This window comes from Orbicella franksi, chromosome 2, assembly GCF_964199315.1.
Source record: "Orbicella franksi chromosome 2, jaOrbFran1.1, whole genome shotgun sequence".
Lineage (NCBI taxonomy): Eukaryota > Metazoa > Cnidaria > Anthozoa > Scleractinia > Merulinidae > Orbicella > Orbicella franksi.
Window position 1 is genome coordinate 32,926,434 of NC_138146.1, and position 25,856 is coordinate 32,952,289.

General features: G+C 39.6%; 2 protein-coding genes across 8 annotated transcripts in view; one reads left to right on the forward strand and one right to left on the reverse strand.

The window, feature by feature from the left end:
• Window positions 1-2,145, forward strand: part of LOC145479400 (uncharacterized) — a 28,643-nt gene extending 26,498 nt beyond the window's left edge. For both annotated transcript variants that reach the window (XM_081457763.1, XM_081457762.1), the window contains one exon: window positions 248-2,145. In XM_081457763.1, the coding sequence (XP_081313889.1) occupies window positions 248-360 (113 nt within the window). In that variant the 3' untranslated portion in view covers window positions 361-2,145. The remainder of the gene's footprint in view (window positions 1-247) is intronic.
• A 19-nt stretch (window positions 2,146-2,164) lies between these two features.
• Window positions 2,165-25,856, reverse strand: part of LOC145479398 (uncharacterized) — a 47,647-nt gene continuing 23,955 nt past the window's right edge. For 4 of the 6 annotated variants that reach the window (XM_081457758.1, XM_081457756.1, XM_081457757.1 and 1 more), the window contains 30 exons: window positions 25,428-25,648; window positions 23,648-23,687; window positions 23,065-23,139; window positions 22,687-22,744; window positions 22,372-22,408; window positions 21,995-22,016; window positions 21,128-21,196; window positions 20,694-20,772; window positions 20,472-20,588; window positions 19,386-19,447; window positions 18,606-18,767; window positions 18,272-18,377; window positions 17,838-17,960; window positions 16,977-17,086; window positions 16,118-16,312; window positions 15,561-15,771; window positions 14,800-15,083; window positions 13,427-13,646; window positions 12,716-12,739; window positions 12,213-12,600; window positions 11,566-11,919; window positions 10,225-10,251; window positions 9,681-9,870; window positions 9,037-9,204; window positions 8,445-8,523; window positions 7,737-7,861; window positions 7,258-7,404; window positions 6,388-6,562; window positions 5,860-6,059; window positions 2,165-5,293 (listed from right to left, as the gene is read on the reverse strand). In XM_081457758.1, the coding sequence (XP_081313884.1) occupies window positions 4,604-5,293; window positions 5,860-6,059; window positions 6,388-6,562; window positions 7,258-7,404; window positions 7,737-7,861; window positions 8,445-8,523; window positions 9,037-9,204; window positions 9,681-9,870; window positions 10,225-10,251; window positions 11,566-11,919; window positions 12,213-12,600; window positions 12,716-12,739; window positions 13,427-13,646; window positions 14,800-15,083; window positions 15,561-15,771; window positions 16,118-16,312; window positions 16,977-17,086; window positions 17,838-17,960; window positions 18,272-18,377; window positions 18,606-18,767; window positions 19,386-19,447; window positions 20,472-20,588; window positions 20,694-20,772; window positions 21,128-21,196; window positions 21,995-22,016; window positions 22,372-22,408; window positions 22,687-22,744; window positions 23,065-23,139; window positions 23,648-23,687; window positions 25,428-25,648 (4,758 nt within the window). In that variant the 3' untranslated portion in view covers window positions 2,165-4,603. Of the gene's footprint in view, window positions 5,294-5,859; window positions 6,060-6,387; window positions 6,563-7,257; window positions 7,405-7,736; window positions 7,862-8,444; window positions 8,524-9,036; window positions 9,205-9,680; window positions 9,871-10,224; window positions 10,252-11,565; window positions 11,920-12,212; window positions 12,601-12,715; window positions 12,740-13,426; window positions 13,647-14,799; window positions 15,084-15,560; window positions 15,772-16,117; window positions 16,313-16,976; window positions 17,087-17,837; window positions 17,961-18,271; window positions 18,378-18,605; window positions 18,768-19,385; window positions 19,448-20,471; window positions 20,589-20,693; window positions 20,773-21,127; window positions 21,197-21,994; window positions 22,017-22,371; window positions 22,409-22,686; window positions 22,745-23,064; window positions 23,140-23,647; window positions 23,688-25,427; window positions 25,649-25,856 lie in introns of those variants that run through there. The other 2 variants (XM_081457759.1, XR_014048419.1) reach the window with 2 other exon arrangements.

The window sequence follows — 25,856 nt, forward strand, 5'->3', positions numbered from 1 at the left end:
CAGCGATCAGATCATAATTATATGTTTTTGCGCCTCCCTTTCCTCCGTCAGAATGTATTCATTTGTTTTCATTCTCAAAAATGTGAATGAGGCTTCAGCGAAGGGATCGGAAAATCGTTGTTTGCTTTTTACTTTTCCTAGACAGTCCTACTCATTAGTCAGTTTAAAAATTCAAGGTTGTTCAAAAACAAAAGTAATCCTTGTTCTATTTCCTTCTTAAAAATTTGGTGGGTTTTTGTTCATTCAGGAAATGACGAAGGAACCATATGCACCCAAGTGGAAACAGAGGATCGCTATGCACTTTCATTGGACATTAAGCAATCCCCGAATGACAGCCAAGTGCAAAACGAAAACATTTAAAAAAGGCACAATGGGGAGTGGTATACTCGTATAAGATACTTGCTCCCGCTTGCAAAAGCGCTTCGCATAATTCGCATTTGTTCTTAGCATGACCAGAGGATTGATACTGTATCCGGCTTTGTCAATTGTCTGGGTCAGAGATTTAAGTGATCGATAAGTGACTCTTATAAAATTGCATGATCTTATGGCGGTCACGTGGGTAGCTAGTGGTGTTTTCTGATCACCCAGCAGTCTGAACTTTGTATATACTAGCAGCAATGGCTGCTCCGACTAAATTATTCGACAATGATATGCTATTTTTTTCAGGTACACTCGCTATAAATAACCACTGTAGAGAACGATACGAAAATATATATCGTAACAATACCCAAGGTATCAATAGTCTGAATGGTACCATGAAGAAGAATAGAATAGAAATTAAGGCAAGATTTACTCCATAGCTAAGGTCACATCTAAAGTTAAGCTTGTCCTGGTTGCTTCTGGCATTTTTTAGAAAAAAAAAAAAAAAAGCGTTCCTTAGATTTCGGCCTCGTGAACATGCCACTAGACCAGAACAGACTGTGTTCAGGCATTTGTACTGAAATGGTGCAATTTTAATTATATGGTTAGAGTGGCTATGAGGGAAACAGAATTGAAATATTGTATATTTTTACCAGGTGATATGCTTCTGTTTTTACTTAATCAAAACTTGGTCTTTGGACCCTAGTTTCGGTCTACGTAGGTTTTTTTACAAACTGTATATGTATCTTATAGAATACAGTAAAAATCCGCGTGTAAGAACCTGGGGATTTAAGAACCTTCAGGCAGAAATTTGCTTTTCTAATACCCCAAACTATAAGAACCTGTTTAGCCAAACAAATTCCAACAGGTTCTTATATGTGGGGTTTAACTATTTAATTTATATATTTGTTTACCAAAAACCAAAAATGTGATCGAGAGTTTAGAAAATTGAATTGTTAAATGAAACTCAAAATGCACAATGTATGTTAAATTTGTTAAATATTTATAATGAAGAACAGACCAGATTTTATACTATTTTCTGATAATCAACAACAATGTCTACTCTGTAGAAATTAAGAACCTAATTAAGAACCTACTTAGCCTAAACTGTCAATAAGTACCCAGTAATACAAGAACCTGTTTTGCCAAACTCTGAAAAAAGTAGGTTCTTACACGCGAGTTTTTACTGTAACAGGTGTTAGGACCTTGGGATCTTTTAGTAACTTTACCATACGGGTAGTAGGAGCACAAGATCAAGAAGCAAGTATTCAATTTGTTATGTTAGACGTAGTAATCCGCGTAATGTCTCCTTGCTTAATAGATAAATAAATATAAAACTTGTAATACTTACATTTTGTTCTTTAATTCACATCGTAAATAAAGTAGTTCTTAAATTAAAAGAGCTACGTCAGAGTTTGCATATCTTGAAACGTTTAGTCTAATTATAAATGTTTCAAGTTCGCCGTTTAATCTTCTCCATCCTCCTGTTTCTTCATGGTTTATTTTTATCTCTTTGGTGCTCTTCTATCTGTAAAAAGGCAATTTTGTACGTGACTGAGCTCCTTAAAGGGCACTTTTTATTTGATGAAAAATTCCGGTTTGAATGTGCGGAATTTTCCAGTGAAGAATGAAACAACATCTCCCGAAATTTCTGGATAAGAGGGCAAGTTTGCGAGGTTTACCGAAATTTTCGGAAGTTTTTCACCGGAAATTCCCGAAATTTCCGGAAATTTTTGTTGGATGGGTCGCTTTTCTGACATTTAACAAATTTCGGATTTGCTGGAAACTTTCTCACTAAATATCCCTACCATTTTTCTCCGATTCAAAATTTTTGCAATTTTTGGTTGAATGGTAATCAAAAGCGCCCCAATGTTTGAAGTGTTGTGTGTTTATTGTAGTTTTATTGGGCGCGGGTAGCATGAGCGTCATAGATAACTTGCAGTAAAATCGAAGAGGAAAAAGGGCGTAGGGGCTTGATTTGAACTCGTGGTCAAAGGTGAAGAAGAAGACCAGGCGTCGATACAGGAAATGGAAAAGTTTTAATCTTTGCACTTTATATTGACAAAAGTCAAAAATTCTAGTTTGCTCTTCTCCTGTTCGCGTTGGTTAATTGCACAATGATCAATCTTACACACCAAAGGGCGTATATAAATGTTTCTTAATTCTCTTGGAATTAATTTTTGAACGAATTATTTACTGGGCAGATTAGGGCTTGTTATTGGAAAAAATTTTGGGATTTGGGGATTTCCTGGAACGGGGATTGTGGGGTTATTTTCGGAATTTGACGTATAAACAACTAAAGGAAACCCATCAAATTGACATAGATCAAATTTAGAAAGAGTTTTCAGAATAGCAGAAACATCTATTCGATAACCATTTATGTATCAATTGACTTTATTATCCTGACGTGTTGTCCACCCTCGGATGATTGATATGTTATATATATGCGATATTGGACAACCCTGATTTGCCGCTGAAACCAGCAACTCATACCTCTCTTCCTATCGCTCGCCCCCTTCCCCCACTTCAAATTCTCTAAACATTTCCGGCCAACCTCTCCACTGCAATGGCAGAGAGTAATAACATTGGATAAATAGTATACCTGCATTGTGACTTGGCAAAGAGGACATTGATCATGGCCTACGCAAATACATCCAAATAGACAATCAGAAAATCCTACAGGGAAGTGTCCTAGTCTGTACCCAACCTGTTTATCAAAGGCAGGGTCGACAGCAATTCACACAAATGTCTACGTACCATGCTATTCCTCTTAGGAAAACGAAACAAACCAAATGAGAAGGCCGGAATTCGAGCTTTAATAATGGCAAACCACGTTGACGATACTGGTATTTCATCTATTAACATCACACATTTTCATACTTTTTGAACAGTGCTTTACACTACGCTAAAAAAATGTTTCCTTTTTGCATCACCCTCACTCTTGGTCTTTGTCGGTCGGTTACAAATAAATTAAATAAAAGCGGACAAAAAACGGAAATATTGAGTAACGAATTGCACATGTATAAATGCCTGGCGGGCCTTAATTAAATCTTTTCTGTAAAGGGTGGGAGCAGGCAATGAATCGAAAACAGTTTTTCGTTTTTCTTTATCAGGAAGAAAAAACAAAACAAAAAAACAACTTCGAAACATTTTATGGGGATGACCTTACATCTATTGAGGACAACTTGATTTGTCAAGTTCTTGTTGTCATGTACATCTCGGCGTTCCTGTGATAATCTTTTAATGGGTTGCGCTACTTAAAATTGTCGGCTTATTTATCCCAGGATCCTTACGGTTTAATTTGCACAACCCCACAGTATATGTTACTTTCGATTTTTAAAACTTATGCGGTTTATTAAGAATACTGAAGTACTTACGACACGTTAATAAACCCCTTCTACAAAGGGTCGCATGCTACATATGATTAGCGCGATTAAGCAATGTAAGCGTAAACGTGATTAAGCAATGTAAGTGTTTGTAAGAAAATTTCTTCAGCTTTAGGCTTAATTAAGCGCATTAGAAATTTTGTACCATTCTACACTCTTTTGAACATCTTTAATGGTTTGGTAAAGCCCCAGTTTGACTACTGTAGCTTAGTATGAGGATGCTGCAGTATAGGTCTCGCCGAAAAACTTCAGAAGCTGCAAAACCGTGCGGCTCGTATATTGCTGTCCGCCCCTTATTATTCTAGTGCTACAGACCTGTTCTGTAGACTTGCTTGGAAAAACCTAAGGAATCAGAAGCTTTTTACCAGAGCCATTATGATGTTCAAAACTTTAAATGGAGATACACCTGATTATTTATCAAATAAATTCATTTTTCGTAATGATACAACTAGTTATAGATTAAGAAATAGTGAAATGAGGCTGGCTCTTCCTCAACCTCGCACCTATTATGTTCCTAAAAGCTTCTCTTACAGCGGTGCCCCGTTGTGGAATAACCTTCCAACTGATATTAGAGCATCTAAAACCTTAGGTGAATTTAAGACGAAGCTAAGTAACATCAGTTTTGAGTGAATTAACGACACGGCGTCCCTGAAAAGCGGTACTTTTGTCTTCATTTATTTCCATTGAAATAGGTAGTTAGCTCAGTTTGTTTAGATTAGGCTTTTGTTCTTTGTTATTACTTTTATAATGATTATATTGTTTTGATTTTTACCTTTGTAGATATTTCTGCTTGTATACAAATGAGTGGAATTTACCGTGTATAAATAAAGTGATCTACTATCGAGCTCAGTTGCTCCTCAGTTTACCTGCATCTGAATTTGAGGCTCGCATATATAATTTGGCCTCGATGACTGAGCACCTGAATGTGATAGTCGAGCTTTAAGGAAATCTTTCAAGGATTCTTGAATGTTACGTAAATTAGTTTCCACCCTTTCTCTTTTTTCCTTTTGGTATCGCATACGGTCTTTGGCTTCGTTCTCGGCTGCTTTCAAAGACTCCAAGACCGATGTGAATTTCCTTTCTGCTGTTTGCGTCAGCTCTTCCAGGTTCTCGTGTGCCCTTTTTAAAAGTGAAGTTTGCGGCTGTTGGTCTTCCAAACCTGGTCCATCTTTTTCGTTCAGATGGCTTATTTCTTTCTCTCTGATGGGCTCAAGCACCGGTTCATACAATTTATCAAACCCTTGATCTAGGCAGCTGTGGGAAGTGCCCTCATATACATCTGGAATCTCTTCCACGAAATCATCTACCGCTTCATCGCGTTCCAGTTGATCTGGGTCATTAATTAAATTTTCAAAGTGTCGCAGCTCCTCCAAAACTAAATGATTAAGTTTTTCGAACTCTGTATCTGCATTGTCGAGCTCTCCTTTTATTCGCTCTACAACTTCGTCAACCCTTTTCCAGTTTGAAGTCATCTTTTCTGTCATGCTGTCTGTTGTGGCTTTAATCGTCCCAATCAGATGGGCATCATCGTTCCGGGATGGACACAACTATAAACATGCACAAACAGAACGTGTCAATTGCTAGCCATACAAAAAGGCAATGGTATGCTACATGTGCTGGCCTATATGGCTTAAAGTCGCACCTCTATAATTCGATAAAAACGCAGACGCAGCAAGAGTTGTTGACATGCATTATGATGTTGCGAGTGATTTCTTTTCCTTTCCTTGCGGTATTTTCCAAAAGAAACAGAAAAAAGAAACACTCGTGAACGTTTGGAAGAACTCTAAAAAACCTTGGAGCTCGTATCCCAACAGCATTTCTCGTTCTCCCAAACTTCCACTCGTGTTTCTATTTAACAATTAGATTACGCGCTCTCGATCTCTGTATAAGAAACAGAGAACATTTCCTTGTTTCTATCAACTTCATGGGCATACTAATACAAATCCTGCAAAAATATGGTTAGCTGAGCTATCTTACACTATCAGAAGCATACAAGGTGATATGCTTCTGACACTATATAAAAATTAGACTACGAGCCCGAGTTTTCCATGGGCGAATAGTCATCAGACTTTTTGATCGGTCAGATCAGTCCTTTAAGCCGTCATGTACTAACCTTGGCTAGCACTCTTATTCCTGTGTGTCCCATGCCTATGAATGGGTACAGCGATTTTTCGGCCGGATTATGCTCGATTAAAATCCTATCCTGAGTGATCTGTTTGCCGTTTAAAGTGAACTGGATAGGCACTTTGCCATCTTCCAACTCATTAAACATGACTGTGCAGCCGATCAGATCTCCTCTGTAAGCCATGGCGCCTGTACAAAAGGAAAAGATCGACAGTCAAAATCCGTCACAATAGTTATGGGAGATATAGAGCGTTCTCACTTACGAGACCAAATTAGAATTTAAAGAATCGATGTTACCAAATTTGATGGGTATGTTTAACAAAAACCAAAACACGATAACGGAGTGAGGACATTCCTATTTTCGTTTTGCAAGTTCTCTTAAAATGTTAAAATGGTATTTGTGGACTTACAACCCTTAGCTCGGTTGAACGAAAAATATTTTTTATTTGAATATGTTTTTGTGACAGTGTGTATGTTTACTTATAGTTCGCCATAGCACTTATTTCCTCCTGTTTACCTTCATCTTCCTTCCCGGCAAGGTTAACAGGCTTAAATGGTCCCAATATTTTGCCTTCATCGACAAGATACCCCACCGTTCTTTTTGTCTGTCCCGGCATGGCGTGGTTTCCGTAATCCTTCCAAACCACTCCCACTCCAAGACACCTTTGCTCTCCTATTTCCTGAATAAGAACCTTTAAGAGTGGACGAAAGAATAAAATTTATGTCACGCTGTCAAAAGACAAAGTAGATATAACGATGATCATGTACACTGAGCGTCCTTGATGCCATAGGTGTTGTTGTTGTTTTCCTAGGGTGTTTATGCTGATGATGTTGATGACGATAATGATTATCATGACTTATGTCTATTTTAGTGCCTCCTCCACAGGCGTTTCTTATTGTTTTCTTAGCGCAAGCGGGAATTAAGATATTTTTGACTATCGCGCGGGCGACTGGGACGAGGTAGTTTATTTTACCGACCCCGACTTTGATTCAATTTCCCTTCATGACACATTAGACAGATGAAATAGTGAAATTGGCTAAAGCATTTCAAATCTTGCTAGAACGTCATGTGGAAGATCTGCTATCGAAAATGAAGTTTTAACTGCATCAGCTGGGTCTTATTGAGACTGGTTTAATCTTACAAATACAGTGGAACCCAGCCTTACGGCCAACCGTTCATATGACCACCTCGTCATTACGGCCACCTACTATATTCTGGTCCGAACATGAGGTCAGTCAGTCACTTTCTTATTTAAACCACCCCGTTAACACGGGGTGGCCCGTAGGTGACCGGATTCAGGGGGTTCCACTGTACTAGTAAGCAAGATGTGATAGACTAGCCACCTGGGTTATAATGCATTGTTCAAAAGGTTTCACTCATACGCACCTCAAGATGGGGAAATTCTGGAGAGAAGGGAACGAGATATCTTGCGCCATGGCATTCGTCCGATTCACCCTGGCAGGTGTCGCAGAAGTTTCCTCCTTCACAAACCAAGAGAGAGCCCTCTATTCTTATGCCTTGACTCTGCCACGCCTAAAGAAAAGAAAGAGTTGTCCCACTTGCCTCTGTCCATAGAAGCTTTAGTTTGGTCCTCTGGGAGTGATGGGGACTTCTAAGACATTCCCCCTGTAACTCATTGAGTATTAAGGCTATGAAAATGAAACTTGGACAATTTATACCACGTCCACGAACATTTTCTTTGATATTTGTAATACGGAGTTGTGAGGTCTTATGACGTAGTAATGATGCCATCCTAAAAGACGCCATCATGGATCGCTGAGTTTAGGAAAACCATGAAACAAGCTCAAAAATAGTAAAAAATAATAAAGATTTTCTTCGAAGTAAAAAGTGTACTTTCGGCTGACCTTTGGACCAGTAGGTAGCATTCCTTGGTCAGGCGCATGCGTTGTAAAGGTCCTATGAGCAATCTGATTGAACATTTCCCGGTTCCTCTCTGTTTCTTGAATGAGTTGGTCCATCTTTCTGTCATCTAAAGCCAACACGACAAAAATACATCACTTCCGTAGCTGAAGCCAAAACTCTTAGATGTAACCAAAGTGTCTCAGTAAGGAAATGAAACTAAAAGGAAGCTGTAGGTTTGCGAAGTAAATTTTTGTGCTGATGCCAGTAAAAGCAAAAGCTGTTTAACTAGTTTCGCATGAAAGGCGGGGCAAAAGGACATTATGTAATCTTAACGGAACTCAGTCACGGTGTTTTGAGTTGTTTTGGCCTCGTCCAAAGTCTCCTTTAAATGGAAGGAAACCTGAAAATAATAGTTTACTAAGAAAGAAAAAACATCAAAGAAATAATAACAAACCATAAAGGAACAAGGATGGTCAAGGATGACGAAGATTGACACGGATTCCAAACGACGAATTTGAAAAATTTAGGCTAAACTTTTCAAAATGAGCAAACCGTGACTGAGCTTCTGTAAAGGATAAAATAAAATTGTATAAAGCCTGCCAGTTTCCCTGTGCGATAAAACCGTTCTGGATTTGAGTCGCTAAAGCAGTTTCTTTATAAATTTTAAAAGCGAATTATGCATGTTTTAATCTTCCAATAAATAGTCTTACCAGTAAGAGGAAAAGAATATCCATAAGTTGCAAAATATGTTTGTTGAAGATTTTGAACAACCGCATTCAGAGATTTGTTCTGTTGAGTAAAAAGAACCAAGATCACAAACAAAAAAGCCATTTTCTGGGTCTCTAAATATTAAGTAATAGGAATTGTCGCGCTGTCGGATAGATCGTCTGTTGCAAGCACGAGAAACGTGAGGGGGCAATCGAAACTTTACGTGCTTTGAAGACTTTTTAATTGTAAGAAGCTTTCCCTTCTGTTTGCACTAGGTTATGTGGAGAGGAAGCGTCTGCTTTCATTTCATGTCTAAAATACAAAAACGTCAACAATCTTATAGAAAACGACTATAGACAACCACGGTTCAGGGTGTGACAATATGCCTGACATTATGTCACAATACTGCTGAGTTACAGCGCTGGCTCACGAGCAATGTAGTTTTCCAGCGGTCAATGCGGTCCACATGGCCGACATTGAAGTCTTATGTTGAGTTTCTACTGTTCTTGTCATTCCTTGAAGTCATAAGGATCATCACACAGGGTGCTCTTTGCATGAATGAATTTTACAAACATGAATACACTGTGAACATACACGGGCCCTGGAATCATTGGCATCTTCTTGTCCTGTACGGCAAGCCATGCTCTTGACTCCAACGTAAAGATTTGAGATGAGATTAAGAGGAACTGGGATCGGATGATAGCTGCCGTATGTCTGTATCGTGATAGCTTTCTTGATCGACCATTCCTTGTAAGCGTTGTCCTAAGCCAAAATTATTGAGGAAAAAAAAACACTCTTAGCAAAATAGAATTGCCCACACTAGAGTTAATCGCCCTAAGCTATATTTACCTATTTTCGCCCTGCCGCATTGATATTATTAAATATAAATGCAAGTTTTATATTTCGCCCTGCAAGTATCTGCACCGAGCACTCTTGCGACTACGCGAAATAACATTTATATTGTGTCCTTGTTTATTATTAAATGTGGTAAACTGGAATACAACTGTTTGTGCGTAGATGATGTTGAAGAAATACAATCCTGTGGAAAATGGAGCGGGCTGATTGCAGTTTCATTACAAGTGCAGAAGAAAGAAACGTTCTTTCCAGGTTAGAGGCTTTGGACACTTATTGACTTAGAAGCTATTTGATCAGTCATGTATCGGAGATAATATTTGCATGGAACAATTATACACTGGCTTTCTCGAAAAAAAAAAAAGAAAATAGCCAAAACCTGTTACCTCCACTCGCTGGTATGTGTTCGACAGGAGAGCTATCATCATGTTGACAAGGAGAACTACCCCCATAATAAGAAAGGCCCCAAACAATAACTGAGCCAGCGTCACTGAGGCACTGTCGACAGAGTCCAGAGGATCCAATTCCGCTATACCCAGTAGAGACCAGCAAAGATGTTTAAACATCGCCCACCAACTTAAAGAGAGAAATTGAAGTTTTGAAAACTTTAGAATTATAAATTTTCAGTAACCAAAAGCTGGATGTACAGCAGCAAGGAAGCTTTGCACATCCTATGAGAAAACCCCATCCCTTAATCAGCAAGTTCAACAATTTAACGCTATTTTTATCAGTCCCTAATCTTTTTCTTATTATGTTTTTACATACTCATTATCATTCTCTCCTGTAATATTTGCAATGAAGAAGGAATCTGAAGAAGTTTCTGACGAAACATGTGTGTCAAGTGGAAATCATCGTTTTATTTCTAAACCAAATTGACGGTTATGCGTTGCTGAGCCTAGTTTAAGTTATAAGAAGGAGGATCTAACTTACCAGGAAATCCCAGATGTATTGCAAGCACTGAAATAAAATCCAGTTATCCCAGTAAGTAATTTAGACCAGTTTGTCCATCTTTCTGGGGCTACACAGTATAGCCTTGGTGGGAATGGCTCCATTATGAAAGGTCAGGGATCCTCGTCGGAAAGTTTGAATTAAACAGGTAAAAGAGACCAATTTGGGTGTGGTTTAAGCTTTATTTAAGCCATAAAGATACCACTTTAAACGGAAATGGCAGCGTTTCTCCTATTATTTCTTTCGAAGCATCCTAAAGGAGATACTTTGACGGCTAAAAATAGTGGCGTTTCATCTTTGCACCCTAAGGAACACCAAAATCCTTGATTTACTCCTCTAAAGCTAAGGAGAAGACGAATATTCCCGACCTTTTCATATGGAGTCCCACCAGTGCTAAGTAGTAGTCGTTTGCGACCGTAAAAGGAGGTCAACGGTAATAACTAAGGGCCTCTTCATATGAGCCTGGTCAAGCGGGCCAGCTCGGTTTCCGAGATCTCGCCTCGACACTCTTTCCTCCGTAAAAATTTCGATGTGTTCATATGAGAAGTCGGGCTGACCCCGGTTACCGAGATCCCGGTTTTTGCGACCGAGATCTCCATATCCATATCCATATCCATATCCATATCCATATCCATATCCATATCCATATGAACACTCCAGCCCGGGTAACCGGGGCGAAACTTTTTCGACAAGATAGCTTCGCTTTCGCAACACAGCGGCCAAAATGGCATAATTTTTGTCTTGTATGTATTTCCACATTGGGAGTATGCGAATTAGCTTTATTAGTAAAGTTACAAGAGTCCAGAAAGCTACGACAGCCGCGAACGATACAAGTTTATGGTTCACCATTTTGGTTGTGTTTCTTGGATTTCATCCCGTTCTACCGGGCCGAAATTTCCCATATGAACAGACAACAAAAGTCGTCCCGGTAATCGAGCCAGCCCGGTTACCGGGCTCATATGAGGAGGCCCTTACATAGTATGAGGAGGAGATTATATTTCTGCTGCATGCTGAACATGTCCATGATTACGTACATCACAGGACATATCATGTCATGTAACCACATCCCTAAACTTGCTACCGTCCGGAAATTGCAATGCTGTTGAAATTATATAAATGTTGTTTCGAAAATGACGACCTCTTCCCAGCGCCTCGAGTTTAATTACTCCCCTAATTTAGAGAAAGGAATTAAGGTTGTTGTTACTTTCGAAACTAAAAGGTGTTTGCTTGACACAAAATTCAACGCCTCTGTCAATATATGGCTAACGTGACCGAGGCATGTTAAAATAAGTCAGCATTATCAAGGCGTTGTGTCATACTCACAGGTTATCTTTGTAGCTTTCCTGGGCAATGTACGACTTTTCTGCCATATACACCTTTGTTATGGCGATGGAGAAAGCCAAAATGGTCGCCACGAACTGCCAAAATATCGTAGCAATGTCGCCAATGATCTGAAACAAAGCTATTTGGATGGTCCCAATCCCTTGAATGGTCTCCATGACATGACCAAACGCCCTGAGTGTGAGGAACATGGTGTTGAGGCCGTACAGATAACCGGCTATAACAAGAGCTCGGTTGTTGGTCACTGATGCAGCCGTGGCCCATGTCAACATTCTCAACAGAAAGGTGATCAAGTAGATGACTAGAGTTATGGAATCCAAAATGTTCCATCGGTCGCTGAAATTAAAGGAAGCAGCAAAAGAGAAAATTAATGCATTTGACAGCATACCATTCCGAGTTGAGATAGAAAAGGCCTCAGAAACAGGCTGGGATGAACTTTCAAAATTAATTAACGTTGACGAGAAAGATAAAATATTGGTTTAATAAGACTACTCACAAATGAAGAGCTGTTTATCCCGTGGGTGGGGGGGGGGGGAGGAGGGGGGGCTGTTTTATCCATCTTTCGTAGACGAGGTGTTGCTAATGATTCTTTTTTGTTTTTGTTTTTCAAAAATCAATTTCGACAATACCTTAGGTATTTTCCACACATCCTTGCAAACATAGTTGATCTTGATACTCGACAGCTTTCTTCATCTTCTTCACCATCGCCATTCTCACCACCCCTGATTTCATTCTGTGCGCCTTGCTCTTCATTTTCACTGCACCTTGTATATTTGTTCCCCATCTGCTTCTTAATCACGATGCCTCTTCCCTGATCTACCTTGACGTTCTGAAACTGTTTGCTCTCCATCAGTATTCGACCCATAAAGAAAACCAGAATGACCCACTCTAGACCGCTGAACGGAATGACCGAGGGCGAGAGACACAAGGTGATGTGCAGGCCAAGAAGGGTGAGATAACTTAGCGTGTCACGAACGAATATGAAGTAAGGTGTCGTGAAATACTCGTGGTAGCTCTCTGCGATAAAGTTAAATAACACCAGTTGAATGATTGTTGAACAAACTTGGAATTTGCTTCTGAACGACTACTTTTTATTTCGTCGAAATAAATAAAAACGCAATAAAGAACTAACCGTACATATCTTTTCCTTGCAGGTCTGTTAAAGGAAACAAACAAACAAAAAAGTAAAAACGAAATCAAACAGTCTATGATAAAACAATTTTTGGAGGGAGGAAGGGGCGTACAACTTGCTCAGAGGCGCTCTTCGGAGCACGTGACAAATGAGGTCACAACCAACAAGCCGTCATGGAATATTTCTTCATTAGAATATCTTCCAACATGCAACTTCATGCTCATGTACTAAATGCTTCGACGAAGAAAAGATGTGCTCCTCGACTTAGTCCCCACTAATTTTCTTCATTTGTATAGCCCCCTTAATTTATTAAATTGCTTTTCATTTCATCATTACCCGTGCGGCACGGTCAGCCCAAACGCATTATTTTTCATAGTCACATGATTGTTGACGTCATCGCACACAGTATGCAAAAAAGTTTTTGCAAGTAGTGTTTCCGCCCAGTGTATGCCCGCCCGATGTTTATATCAACAAAGTCATTGGGCATTCCAACTTTTTCAGGTGCAAGAGACGCTTTGCAAGTTCTTATAATAATTAAGAATTGTTTTAATTATAGATGGATTTCGTCTAAAATTTCACCACTGGGAAGAGGATCTAAAAAAAGGGAGGCTAAGAAATTTAATTCAGATTGGTAATGCCTCTTATCAACCTACATCAAGAACAAACAACCTTCCCAATGATAAATATCACAGGGTTACGTTATTGCTGTACCGTGCCAAATCCGTGTGGAGACTGTCTCTGGTTTTTCGTATTCTCCAAAGTGGATGATGTCTTGTTTATTATCGGTGATAGTCCCTAATTCTCGGATATTGACGTGAGGTCCAACGGCAACCGGGAGTAGCTTGATGTCCTTCATGTCTTTTACTTGATTCTCTACCAGACCCCTCTCATGCTTCAAACTTGTCTTGTGATCCGTGAAGAATATTATCACCTGCCAAAACATAATGTCCCTTGTCACCAGTACGTTAAAATGTTAATTTGTAAGTTTTAGTGATGTTTAAGACCTTATGGTACAACTGAAAAGGAAACCATTCGTTCATCTTAAATTTGAAAAAAATGTTTACAATATACTACCTTCGTTATACAACGTTTAAGTGACTTCATGAACAAAATTTGGAATTGGGCCGTAAGAAGCTTATTAACTAATCAGGCTTAAATTTTTTTCAGGCTTTAATCTCACAACTGCTTAAGTTGTGTGTATAACTGCGATGATCAATCTTGTCTTCATAAATAATCACCAGTAGTTTCGCTTTTATGTTCCAGTCCCTATGGCAGTAACAATTTCTTTAGAATTTGAAATCTAAATTGACAAAGAAATGCTATTCAGACGCACTCTCTTGGCGCAAACTTAACTGCAAAATTGTCTTCAAATGTTAATTACCGAATTTTTCCTGCCCAACTTTAAGGAAACATGATAAGAGGAGCAATGTACTGTAGATTTGTAGGTGCTTTTAATAATAGTTTATCAAGGTTTATGTAGTGTATTGTGTAATTGTAACTGTAAAAGGGAAAAAAAAGATATGAAATACAAAGCGAAACTAAGAGCTGTCAAATTTTGCGACTTCATAAGGAATTTTTCTGGAAACAATTACATATGACATACCATTGCATATCCTGCGTCCATGAGCTATTTCAGAAGTAATATTTGATTCCAATTTTTCATTTCCCTTAGAAAAACTCGGGCTTCGGGTGCCCTCTCCACCGAGGCAACTTTAATGAAGGAGAAAACTGAGCTGTGCACTCTGCCGTAATTGTTCTCAGGCAAAATTCCGATTTAGCCGACGATTTTCTTAAGCCCGGTATAAACTCAGATCGAATGATTGGCCCCCCCAAAAAGGAAAATTGCCAATACTGCGTAAGGTATTAAATTAAGTACTATATCTGCATTTGATTCATGGCCTTTTTGAAAATCTATATGATGAAATGATCCATGGAATTTTTTGTGAGATTATTTAAACTGGATCGCACCGGCTGGCCCACCGACCGGTGTTTGAACTAATTGTAATTATTTTACTTAGTAACTGTAAGCAAAATTAAAGGCAGCAATCCATATTTACAATTAAATAGCAATCACACTTTGTTACCTTCTCTGACTTCCTCTTGGAGCTGCGAATTAGGAAATCAGCGTTCTTAAGGTCTTCATGAAGGGCGGGAATCTTTGTAGTTCCTCTTTTGAGTTCTAATTTGTCAATGTCACTCTTAGAGCACATTTTTCTTGGAGAGGAATTATCTCCGTGAATAACAACTTGATATTTGGTGTTGTCATCTCCATGTTTGTCGACGAATTCCCTTATGGATCTTGTCATCAGGTTGAAGGCTTTGACAGCATTCTTCGAAGTTGCATTTATCAAAAAAGCAATCTCTATTCCTAAATTGGAAGATGACGCACAGTGTTGTTTGAAGCTATTGGGAGGGCAAAGTTTACTTAACCAAAAGTGCACCCGGCCTAAGTAGAGAGCGCAATAGAACGGGCACTGAGCGCGAGGTCGACCTCGTTTATTTTCTCTTGACCCACCCCACCTCACTGCATTTGTTCAGTATCCCGCGATTTTATGTTGCTTGCGTCCTCGTGAAACAGATCTAGACTAGGATAGATCCCAGTACACCCTCGATAAAGGATGGCTCAGTCAGAAGTAGGAACATTAGGGAAAGTTTTTCTGGAAGCCTAAGTTACAGGTTTTCGTTTTTCAAAGTTAACATGTTCGGTGAAAGAAATAAAAGAAATGTTATTCCTGAATTGTACAACCAATGACCCAAGACGACAGAAACATAGCACAAACATGTTTTTCGACAAACCTCGGGTTGAAAAGTGTACTTGATTCAGAGTATGAGTCTTTCTTCATACCTTTGTCTTTCAGTTTGTTTTTGTTCCTGAGGTGCTTGATGTAAAACACAGCGAAGAGAAACGGAAACATCACTAAATCAAACAGGCACCAGATGTGCAGCATAATCCACAGCCAGCCTTGCAGTGACAGCCACGAACATCTCTTCATTCTGCCAAACTTTCCCAGCCATTTATCACTCATCAAGCTAAAAATTACCGGATGTGCAAAAAACTGAAAAATCGATGAGAAAGTTATAACTGTAGGAGCGATAAGTTCATAAAGAATGCCTAGCATTTCTGGCATTTGCTTTTAGTTACCTAATTAATCTCGCAGGTCTTGTTTAACGTAGCGACTTGCTTTCTGTGTACTAAATGTTGCATTTTATGGATGGTATGGATCACTATTGCAAATATTGTTAGGGGAGTATAAAGACGAAATGTAAAAGCAGAAATTTTAAAGAGCAATATGTTAGTTAATGGAAATGTAAGCGGAGTATATCGAGGACTGTTATGTGAGATGTGGTTCAAAGTTCCTATCTACGAATGATCTGTTCTACATGACCTACAAAGCCGCCTACCGTCTTTTGCTGCCTGTCAATCCCAGCATCCATTAGGTCATCTAAAGAATCCCCAAGTACATGACGCGCTTCCATGTTGGACTTCAGAGGGTCGAGTAAACACGAAGTAAACTCGTCCACTGAGCTAGCCATCTTCGCAAACTCTTCTGCCCCCGGACCTTTCTCCTTTGCCAAACTGCGAAGCTTAGAATTCGCCTTAAAAACACATTGTATGTCTTATGAGAAAACACGGCGCATATCATTCAGTTGTTTACGTCTAGCGAAGCTGTTCAGTAACATCAAGTATGTACACTAAACGAAAAATATCTGAATACATATATTTCCCCGGCATGAAATTTTCACGTCTCTGTTTAAGGGAAAAATTAAGAGTACCTAATGGCACGATTCAAAATGGGATTTCACGAGTAAGCGCGAATTCAAAATTGATCGTCAGAAAAAAAAAAAAAAAAATTGAAGTTTCGTCACTCAAAGTTGCACAATTTAGCATGCTAATACACATCCATGGATTCAGCTGTTTTTGGAAGCACCATCGTCTCTTTCCTCATAATTAAGCATTCAAAGTGTTTTACTGTATTATTTGTACAGTGGAGGAGCGTTGGCTTCCGGATCGAGCGGTTCTGGGTTCGAGCCCTAATTCGGATCATCGTATTGTATAATACACTTTACTCCAACTCACACAGTACGTCTCTCTTCACCGACGGCCGAATTTTTCGAAAGCTGGTTAACACTAATCCAGGTAGTAAAGATTTTTCTTAAATAAAGATGTGTTTCATTTTTTATGTTTTGTCTAGTTTGATGTTAAACTGAAAGTGAGTTCGCTGTTCATATCCAGACATTGTGATAAACTCCTTCAACATACCTCCATTGCAACAAGTAACGCGTTTCTGCCACACTTTGCCATTGCTTTTGGTGTCAGTTCCTGAGTGATCTCGTCAATATTTCCTCTTTCTATGATTTTTATTAGATTTTCTGCAAGCAAGAGAACAAATAAGAGAGATGGATTGTGTAGTCTACTCTACATCCGCGACTGGAGAAGTCTGAGTTTGAGCTCTGGCTCACTGTGGTCCTTACGTCAGTTGTGGTTCTGAGCAACACCATGCAGCGTTCACTGTCACATTGCCTCTCCCCAACCTAGAGTGTGACTGGGTACTGGAACATTGCGGAGGTGATGGATCAACATGTGATCAGTGGAAGTCAGAGCCGATGCTACGCAGTCTAGCCGCTTAACGCTGACAAAACCTCCGTTAAACGCCCACACCGTTAAATCCCTTGGACCCAGTTCAGTTTAGCCTGCGAAAATAGCCGTCCTTCTTCGCTCCCAGAGCGAGTGGCGTGAAGAAGGGGGCTGTTTTCGCAGGCTAAATCATAGTTAGTAAGGGAGACTAACTATGGCTAAATTCAGTGCTAGGCTCGATTTCCAGCCGTTTTGGGAGTAGGGTTGTTTATCCTCCTCCCAACGAACGGCTACATCACTGGTCCGTAGCGCTTGCTGGCCGGCAGCGCGGGGAAAAAAAAATGGCAGAGTTTGTTGCTCCGCAAAAAAATCAAACCTGGAAGCAAGGATATGTTCTATGTGGAAATGTTTTGGATAGTTCAAGGAACAGAGACTGTCGTTACCTTGTTACTTAAATTTGGCATATTTGTTTCAAATGTTTAAATGCTCGGCCTAACAGCCACATAAGAACTTATAGGTACATTCCTCATCACTGAGTACAATTACCCTTTGCATTGCCATGGGCTCTTGCATGACCATTCCTGTTGCCATCATCGTCACCATCACCGTCGGCGTCGCCCTTGCCATTGTTATCACCATTGCCCTCGCCATCGCCATTATCGTTACCTACTTTAAAAACATTCATGAGACTTGATATTTTTCAGCTGAAAATTTGCAAATTAAATTAAGTTTTTTATTTTACAGTTTTTTGTTTGTGTCACTTCATGGTAAATGATATTATCAGGAATTTTTGAAGGGCATGTCTTTGTTTATTCGTCCATTTGTCTCGTTAATAAATTAATTATGTTGACTCTTTTAATTGGAAGCCTAACCTCAGATGGCAATGATTTCTTACTCGTGAATGCCGTGATACAGAAATAAAAACATTTCAGTGCTGGGTTAATTAAGGCAACTTAGAAATATGCAGACTATCCACCAACCTTTCCTATTGGGCTGTACAAATTTAATTGTTGGATGGTCCTTTTCCTTTTTTAGGTCGTCCATCTCAACGTTTACTTGCATCTTTGTCATTGATCCGCTAGGGCTCTTCGATATAATAAGTCAGAAAAATGAGAAATGATTTAACCAATGATTCTACATCTTTGCCAACGTAAAAAGACATACAAACTTGACTAGCCGATGCAGAACTACCGTCAAACTCCGCCAGCTTCAAGCTCAACGGCCGCGCTTTCAACTGTGCTATCCGCGTTGCTGTGCCACTGAAGCATAATTAAATCAAGTTTGATATTCGCACGACCCAATAAGTCAACGTACCTCCTGAAAGAAGGATGATCTTTTTTTCTCCTCCTCCTTGTCCGTCTCCTCCTCTTCCTCTAGCAAGAATGACGAGGTTGCCAACCTCATCCGATCCTCTTTCTCCTGATTCTTCTTCTCCGCTACCAGCACCACCTCCTCCGCCTCCTTCATCTCCTTGTCCTATACAAATATGGCGCAGAAAAGTGTGAAGTTGAAACTAGCCCTAAATTTCGTTCTTTGTGTCAATATAGGGTGATCTTGGCTGCTGTTAGTTGTTGACATTTTGCCTTACTAGCATACGCCTTTCCGTTAAGGGGACATCATGTTAGATGTAAATTGGAACCAGACAGTTAAAAAGCTAATAAAACTTAGTAGATGATGAAATCTTAAGCTCTTTGCATTGGGTGTAATATTAAAAATTAGCTTTCAAGAACTGCAAAATTTCTGGATGACAAAAGTGGTAACAAGTTCATGCATTCTTTGTAAAGCTTTGAGTTTCTTAACCCGTGTCTATAGCGTCGGAAATGTTCAGACGCTCGACGGTCCAAACTTTGGGTATTTCTAGACTTGATTCATTGCCAATCGAGTTGATGGTGAGCTTAACTTAAAAAGTATTAAATTGCTACATCACCTCCAATTCCTTGGCACAGTAATTTTGTTACTCGTGCTATACCTTTTCAATATCATGCCAGGAATGATATTTTTATAGCTTGATCGGAAACTGGATGGCTTACATTACTGAGGCAAAAATTGCAATCAAAGAATCCCCCTATAAATTACCAGTTAACAGTGGCGTACCTCCCCTGGAATAAGTGGCGTATTGCTGTCCACGATCCTAGCCACTCCCCTGTCAAGAGGTTCTAAAAAAGAGCATGTGCATAAAAACTCAATGAAAAATCTGTAAAAGAAACAATTAAACATCTCTCAATCAACACCTCTCCCTCTGTCTCTAATATAATAAAAAGGCTTCAAACGAAACAGAAGGGCGCAACTGGTTGACAGGTTTGTGGGGATTCATAGTAACTGCACTGGGAGTTCGTTAAAATACGATTTTGCAGATTCGTTTATTCACTCTCAGTCACATCCTTTTTCCCTCGATCAAAATAGATTGCAAAGTAAGTAGAACAACATCATTTTTTTCTGTCACCGAGAAATATTTTAAGTTGACTCTTGGACGTAAGGAAGGAAAAAATTCTGATGTATCATTGGTCTCGGCGGTCTAGTGTGTGATATATTACCTAACAATAATAAGATAATTTCAGTCAATACTCGGAATAAGTGGGACACCTACACCTTTATCTTTTATTTATTTGATCTCGGCATGCAGACTTCTTTTAGCTCGACAAGCAAGCCGTGAGATATTCTTCATGAATTATATGCCCTTTTCATGAACCCTGTGGTACGATCACCCGTTTAGATGAGCAGATTCTGGTGGCCAGTTAATGGTGAGATTTAAGGCGTTCCTCTGATGTTGGGCTTGCGCTTTAATACGCTTGCATCATATTCGTAAACGCAACATTTATTTAGTAACATGAAGATCATCTTTTTTTCATTTGGACACTATTTTCTTGAACTGATTCGTTAGATTTGCTGCAATTTTATTGACTATAACGGTTCGTGAAAAGTCCAAATTCGAGGTTGACTTTTTCATTTTAACAAAACCGACAGTCAAATTTCAACCACAAGGCAAAACCGACGCAATTGACTAACAGTATTAAACTGACCAATCCTAAACACAAAGTCGAAACAGCCAATAACATCATGGCGAAACTGACCAATCAGTTTCAAGAGACTTTCTCTCCTGCGAAGCAGATAAAATAATTCATAAATACTCTTTTATATCAGCACTCCGATGAAAATGCTAAATCGGTCGGTTTAGCTTACCAAACATCATTATCACCCGCACTAAAATCTGTATAAATATGTCGAATGGGATGGTTCCTTTCTTGTTGTGATACTGCACATGGATGGAACTAAGAGCTGTGTTGCTGAGTCGATAACCTACAAAAGAAGAAAGATTTGCAGAGTCACACGTAAAAAACTAAGGATAAAGAAAAGAAAAATCAATGCAAAATTTAACTAACATAAAAATAGTAACTGTCTTACCTAACGCACTGAGAGCATCGCGAAGCTCAAAGAGGTTCATGAGTCCACTTTGATCTTTGTCAAAACGATGGAAAACGTCCTGATAGGAGAAATAGAGAAGACAATAGATGGATAGGTGGACAGACACATATTCAGACAGATAGACAGACAGACAGACACACGCAATTATACATAGTCCGGCAATCTGTCAGTCAGTCAGTTACTCACTTATAGTTCGTTTCAGTCAGTCAGTCAGTCAATCAGTTAGTTATCGATCGTTCGGTTGAGCGATCAGTCAGCCCGGCAGTCAGTCGATAAATCGATCGGTCAGTAGGAAGACCAATCAGTCAGTCAGTCAGTCAGTAAGTCACCTTATAAGTCATGTTTACATCTGCTAAATGTCGCAGCTAAGAGGAGTTGCTTTTCAACTGAATAAAAACGCCGTATTGACTGACCTTCCATTGGCGTAGTATCATGCACAGCGCCCTGAACTCTTGGTATCCCAGTGCTCCAGTTTTGTCTATCTTTAAACAGTCCATTAAGTGTGTTCATTTTAGTTGTCATTGATCTTCAGTGTTACCTTCACAAGAACTGTTTTTGTTAGCATTGAAATACGTCGCGTGCGACAAGCTACCAATGGAACTGATTTACTTCAGCACAGGAACAGACTATGACATTGATTGACACAATTAACCTCAAGAAATTCCCTTGAAACTTCAGAGCGTTATCTTTTTCAAGCAAAAGCACGACGATGCGCGCACTTTCACAAAGCGCAAAAGCACCTTACATGCGGAACCTTCTGAAAACTACTCATGACAGGTTTGAGTGTCTTTGTTGGTTGGTTGGTTCGTCCATTCAGCGGTGAAGCCAGCTTTTTAAAGAATTGTGGGCTTGCAAGGCGGCGCACATCCAGGATGGTCTGGGAGAGGGCATGTTCCCTTTGAAAATTGTTTTACCTTCACTTTCTGGTGATTTTATGAGTATTCGGATAGCGTGACTCAAAATGTGACTAGGACACAGTGGATCGATGTACAAACTTGGTGCATAACATTTGTGTGGTTGCCGGTCACCTGGAAGACTTCGAAGACTCTCAAGTTCTCACTTGCCTGATGAACCTTGATATTATCGCGACAGCATATTTGTGGTTTTCTTTTACAAATTTCAAAAATATCAGAGGAATGATAACACTTGTAAGCAGGGGCGTGCAAGCTTAGAGGTTAGCTTTATGTGTGCCATTTCTTCATTTTGCATTTTCTTTTTACTTTCAGTATTTATTTAAAAACATTTATTACATTTTTAATAAATCCTTAATAAAAGGATACATCAAACATGGCGATCATACTCCTGTTGAAATTAAGGAAAACAAAAGTCACAGTCAAGTTTACTATAATATATATAGCATGGTTTGTGATATTGGTCAGGTGGATTTACCCTAAAAGGCATTTTTCTGTTCACGCCTAAGCAAATCGCGCTTGAAATTATTCTCCACAAGGAGACTGGTGATGTGATGATAGTGATGATGATGAGGAGGAGGATAATGACGATGACGATTACGATGACGGTGACGGTGATGGTGATGGTGATGGTGATGGTGGTTGTGGTGGTGGTGGTGGTGGTGGTGGTGGTGATGAACTGATCTACCAAGTACTGGCCAGTATGTGTTCTCGCTCAATATAAGCTGATTACAGTGAAATCTCACCTACAAGCTTCCAGACTAAACGAGGTAGAATTAACCACTGAAATGCAAGGTAAAACAAGAGACGGTGAGTATGAAAAACATAGAAAACAGTGGCCCAGTTTGCATTATCAGGCTTTTAGCCTGTTATAGCCCATCACCATTATCGAGTGGAGCTCTGATGTGTTTATTCGAAATATTTGTTTCTTTCAGTTTAAGTGGCATGTCAGAGAACTAGCTAGTTTTAGTCAAGCGCATTGACGACTATAAACATTCAACAACACATGTTTTTAATTCTAATTTTCAGCCAAAGAACATTTGAATAGCTTCAATACTTACAATTGGCAAACTCCAGGCTCAAGATTTCCTGTAGTTCATATTGATCAATTTCTCCATCCTGTAAATTGAAGTGACCAGTCAGTTGCAAGATGGAGGAAGCCAAGAGGTGTTTTATCGTCGAGTAGGAAAGTGAGCGAATGCTAATAAAGTTGGAACGTCCTAGGAAAGCATCGTTACTTTGAAAAAATGCCTACTGTATGAAAATGCGTAAACAGAGAAACCCAGAGCGGGGGTTACTGCCGAAAGTAACATACATAAGTCAGAAACGTAATATTGCACGGCAAAAGGGCTGGATGTCTTCCTCGCCATATTTCCCGATATATTTCCTTAGGTTATTTTTTGCCATCTCTGGAAACAAAGACAAACGCCTTCACAAACCTCTCCTGAAAATTTCTGAAATGTTTTCCAAAACTGCTTGTCGATGTCCACGGCCTCCTCTGACAAAACTAAAGGCTTAAAGGAAGAAATAAAAAAAATCAGTTATGATCAATTTTAGGACGAAAGAAGGCAACATACAGCAGTGACACAATCAGCTTATTTTGCTAGCTGAAAGAAAAAGAAACAAACACTTATAAAATGCAGAGGATTAAACTAACCTATGAACGTCGTTCGATTATTTGCAACTGTGATGCAAAGCAAGCATTGAGGACCCATGATGAAGGGTGGCGGGATTAATCCCATTTCCCAGCCCCAAATTGTGATCAAATCCCCTTTCCCAGGCTGTTTGGGTGAATATTTAACGGAATACAGGATATTTGGGGGGGGGGGGGGGGGGAGAGGAATGAATGGGACATGGGATATTATTATATCGAGTAGGAAATCGTTAATTTTTGACGGGATGTGGGACACTCAGACCCGCCTTAGTGGCGCCTTTTCTCAACTTTGCACGACATTTTCCTGGATGGCCTTCGTCCTTAACTGTATTCGTTTATTAACCCATAACCATTTAAACTCGACAAACCTTTGGTACAGTCACTATTTTTGTTTCCACGTCAATTTCACTGCAAAACGAGAGGAGGAGAAAGATGGAGAACTGTTCACTACAAAACCATGAGTTTTTGAAGCAATGTTGACAGGATTTTGAAACACTTGAAGACACAAATGTATCGCACAGGACATGCCCGCTCCCTTTGGGAGCTAGCCCCATGTAATCCCGACTTGCAGGGGAGCTATGTTAGAACACATGAAACAATCTTGTGCCGTATTCGCGTAGGAAATGGCCTGTCAATAACACGAAATATGACAAGGGAAATTCAATAAAACTGCAAAAAAGGAGAATTTTATTCAACTGTGTAGAAACCTTTCTTTAGTTATATCCGATCGTTATTGGTTCAAAGTATGTATTACGTAGAATTATTATGTGGCTGGTGTTAGAAGCCGATATAAAGCGTGTTTTGATTGGCTATTTTTAAGGCACTAAAAGCCATTCAAAGCTGTGCATACAACATTTTTTTCTTGAAATTCTGACTCTTCATGGTTCATTTCTTACTACCTTTATGTAGCTGCTGCTAGTTCAATAAACGCAACGGTTTTGACATCGCTTGCTCTCTTTTCTTAGTAGGGCATTAGCAATTCCTCGTAATGTCCGTGGGACAATCCCCGTCGGATTCTTAGAAACAACGTTGATGAACTTTAAATGAATAAATATGGTGAATTTTAAGCTCGGTAATGAAATGTGAAAAGTGAACTGATCAACATGACACGATAACTTCGACAGTGCTGATCCTAGCAGTGGGCAGGACGCCTGTCACATATGAACTCAGTTAAATGACCGTGCTCTCCATGAGTTCTCTTGGCTCAGTGGATAGAGTGCCCAACCGGTGTTCTGGAGGTCACGGGTTCAATTCCTGTCGGGGACTCTTGTCGGGGATTCTTTGTCCCACGCTCGTGTCATGCTGATCAGTTCACTTTTCACGTTGATGAAATTTGTGTAATGAAATGTGAAAAGTGAACTGATCAACATGACACGATGACTTCGACAGTGCTGATCCTAGCAGTGGGCAGGACGCCTGTCACATATGAACTCAGTTAAATGACCGTGCTCTCCATGAGTTCTCGTAGCTCAGTGGATAGAGTGCCCACCCGGTATTCTGGAGGTCACGGGTTCAATTCCTGTCGGGGACTCTTGTCGGGGATCCTTTGTCCCACGCTCGTGTCATGCTGATCAGTTCACTTTTCACGTTGATGAACTTTGTTTCGTCGTCTTAAGATGAAAACACTACAGAAAAATTCAGTTTCGATTTCCACTTCGATTCTAAGCAAAATAAAAGCATTTTTAGACGGAATTTCCTTTATATTATTTCCCTAATAATGTTGAGGGGTTTGGAAAAAAGATTGAAAAGAAATCCATTGATGTGAGAAAAATTTTAAAAGTGCGTTTATAAATTTAACTACTTCCACCTCAATTATCTTCGGCAAAACAATTGCTATATAGTAAACTGCTAGCAAACTTGAACGGTCGGTCTTTTCCCTTACACTCGGCCTACATCGCAAAACCTTAGTTTGAGGTTTTCCTGCAAAGATCTCGCTCTCGATTAACAACTACTTAATATCTCACGCTTCTGTCAAATTGCTTTGATCATGTTTAATTTTAAATAAATACGTTACTGAGCTACGCATATGACAACTACATCGGGAAAATATTGGAACTCAAAACTAAAATTTCTCAGCACAGGGAATATAGGTTAGTCAAAAAAACAAACAAACAAACAAACAAACAGACAAAAATCACGATTACTAACCGTGCCTCATGCGGTTTCTCCGAGCATATGCTTAAAAGGAACTCAGCTTCTTGTCGTGGGTGAAACGTGGATGGGACTAAGACGTACTCTCCTGGTGGCAGTGAGTATCTAGAGCTGATCTCTCTTAGCTTAGTAAAGGAGTTTGTCATGGCTGTTGCCTTAGTAGCCTCGAAAAACCGCCTGTCAAAACGCTCCTTGGAGTTGCGCAAGTCTTCTGGTACCTAGCATTAACGAAGAAATTAAACCACATTAACTGGCAAAAAAATCGCACTGAAAAATTCAGTTTGGTTGTTTAGTCTCAACATTGCTCGGGGAGTGGGAGGAGAGGGAAACTGCTGGACTGAAAAATAGTCTGCAAAAAACAATAGGCTATTTCCGAATAATCTTTTGCTTCTTTCTCAAAGCGAGTCTTGGTGCTCATCCTTTCAT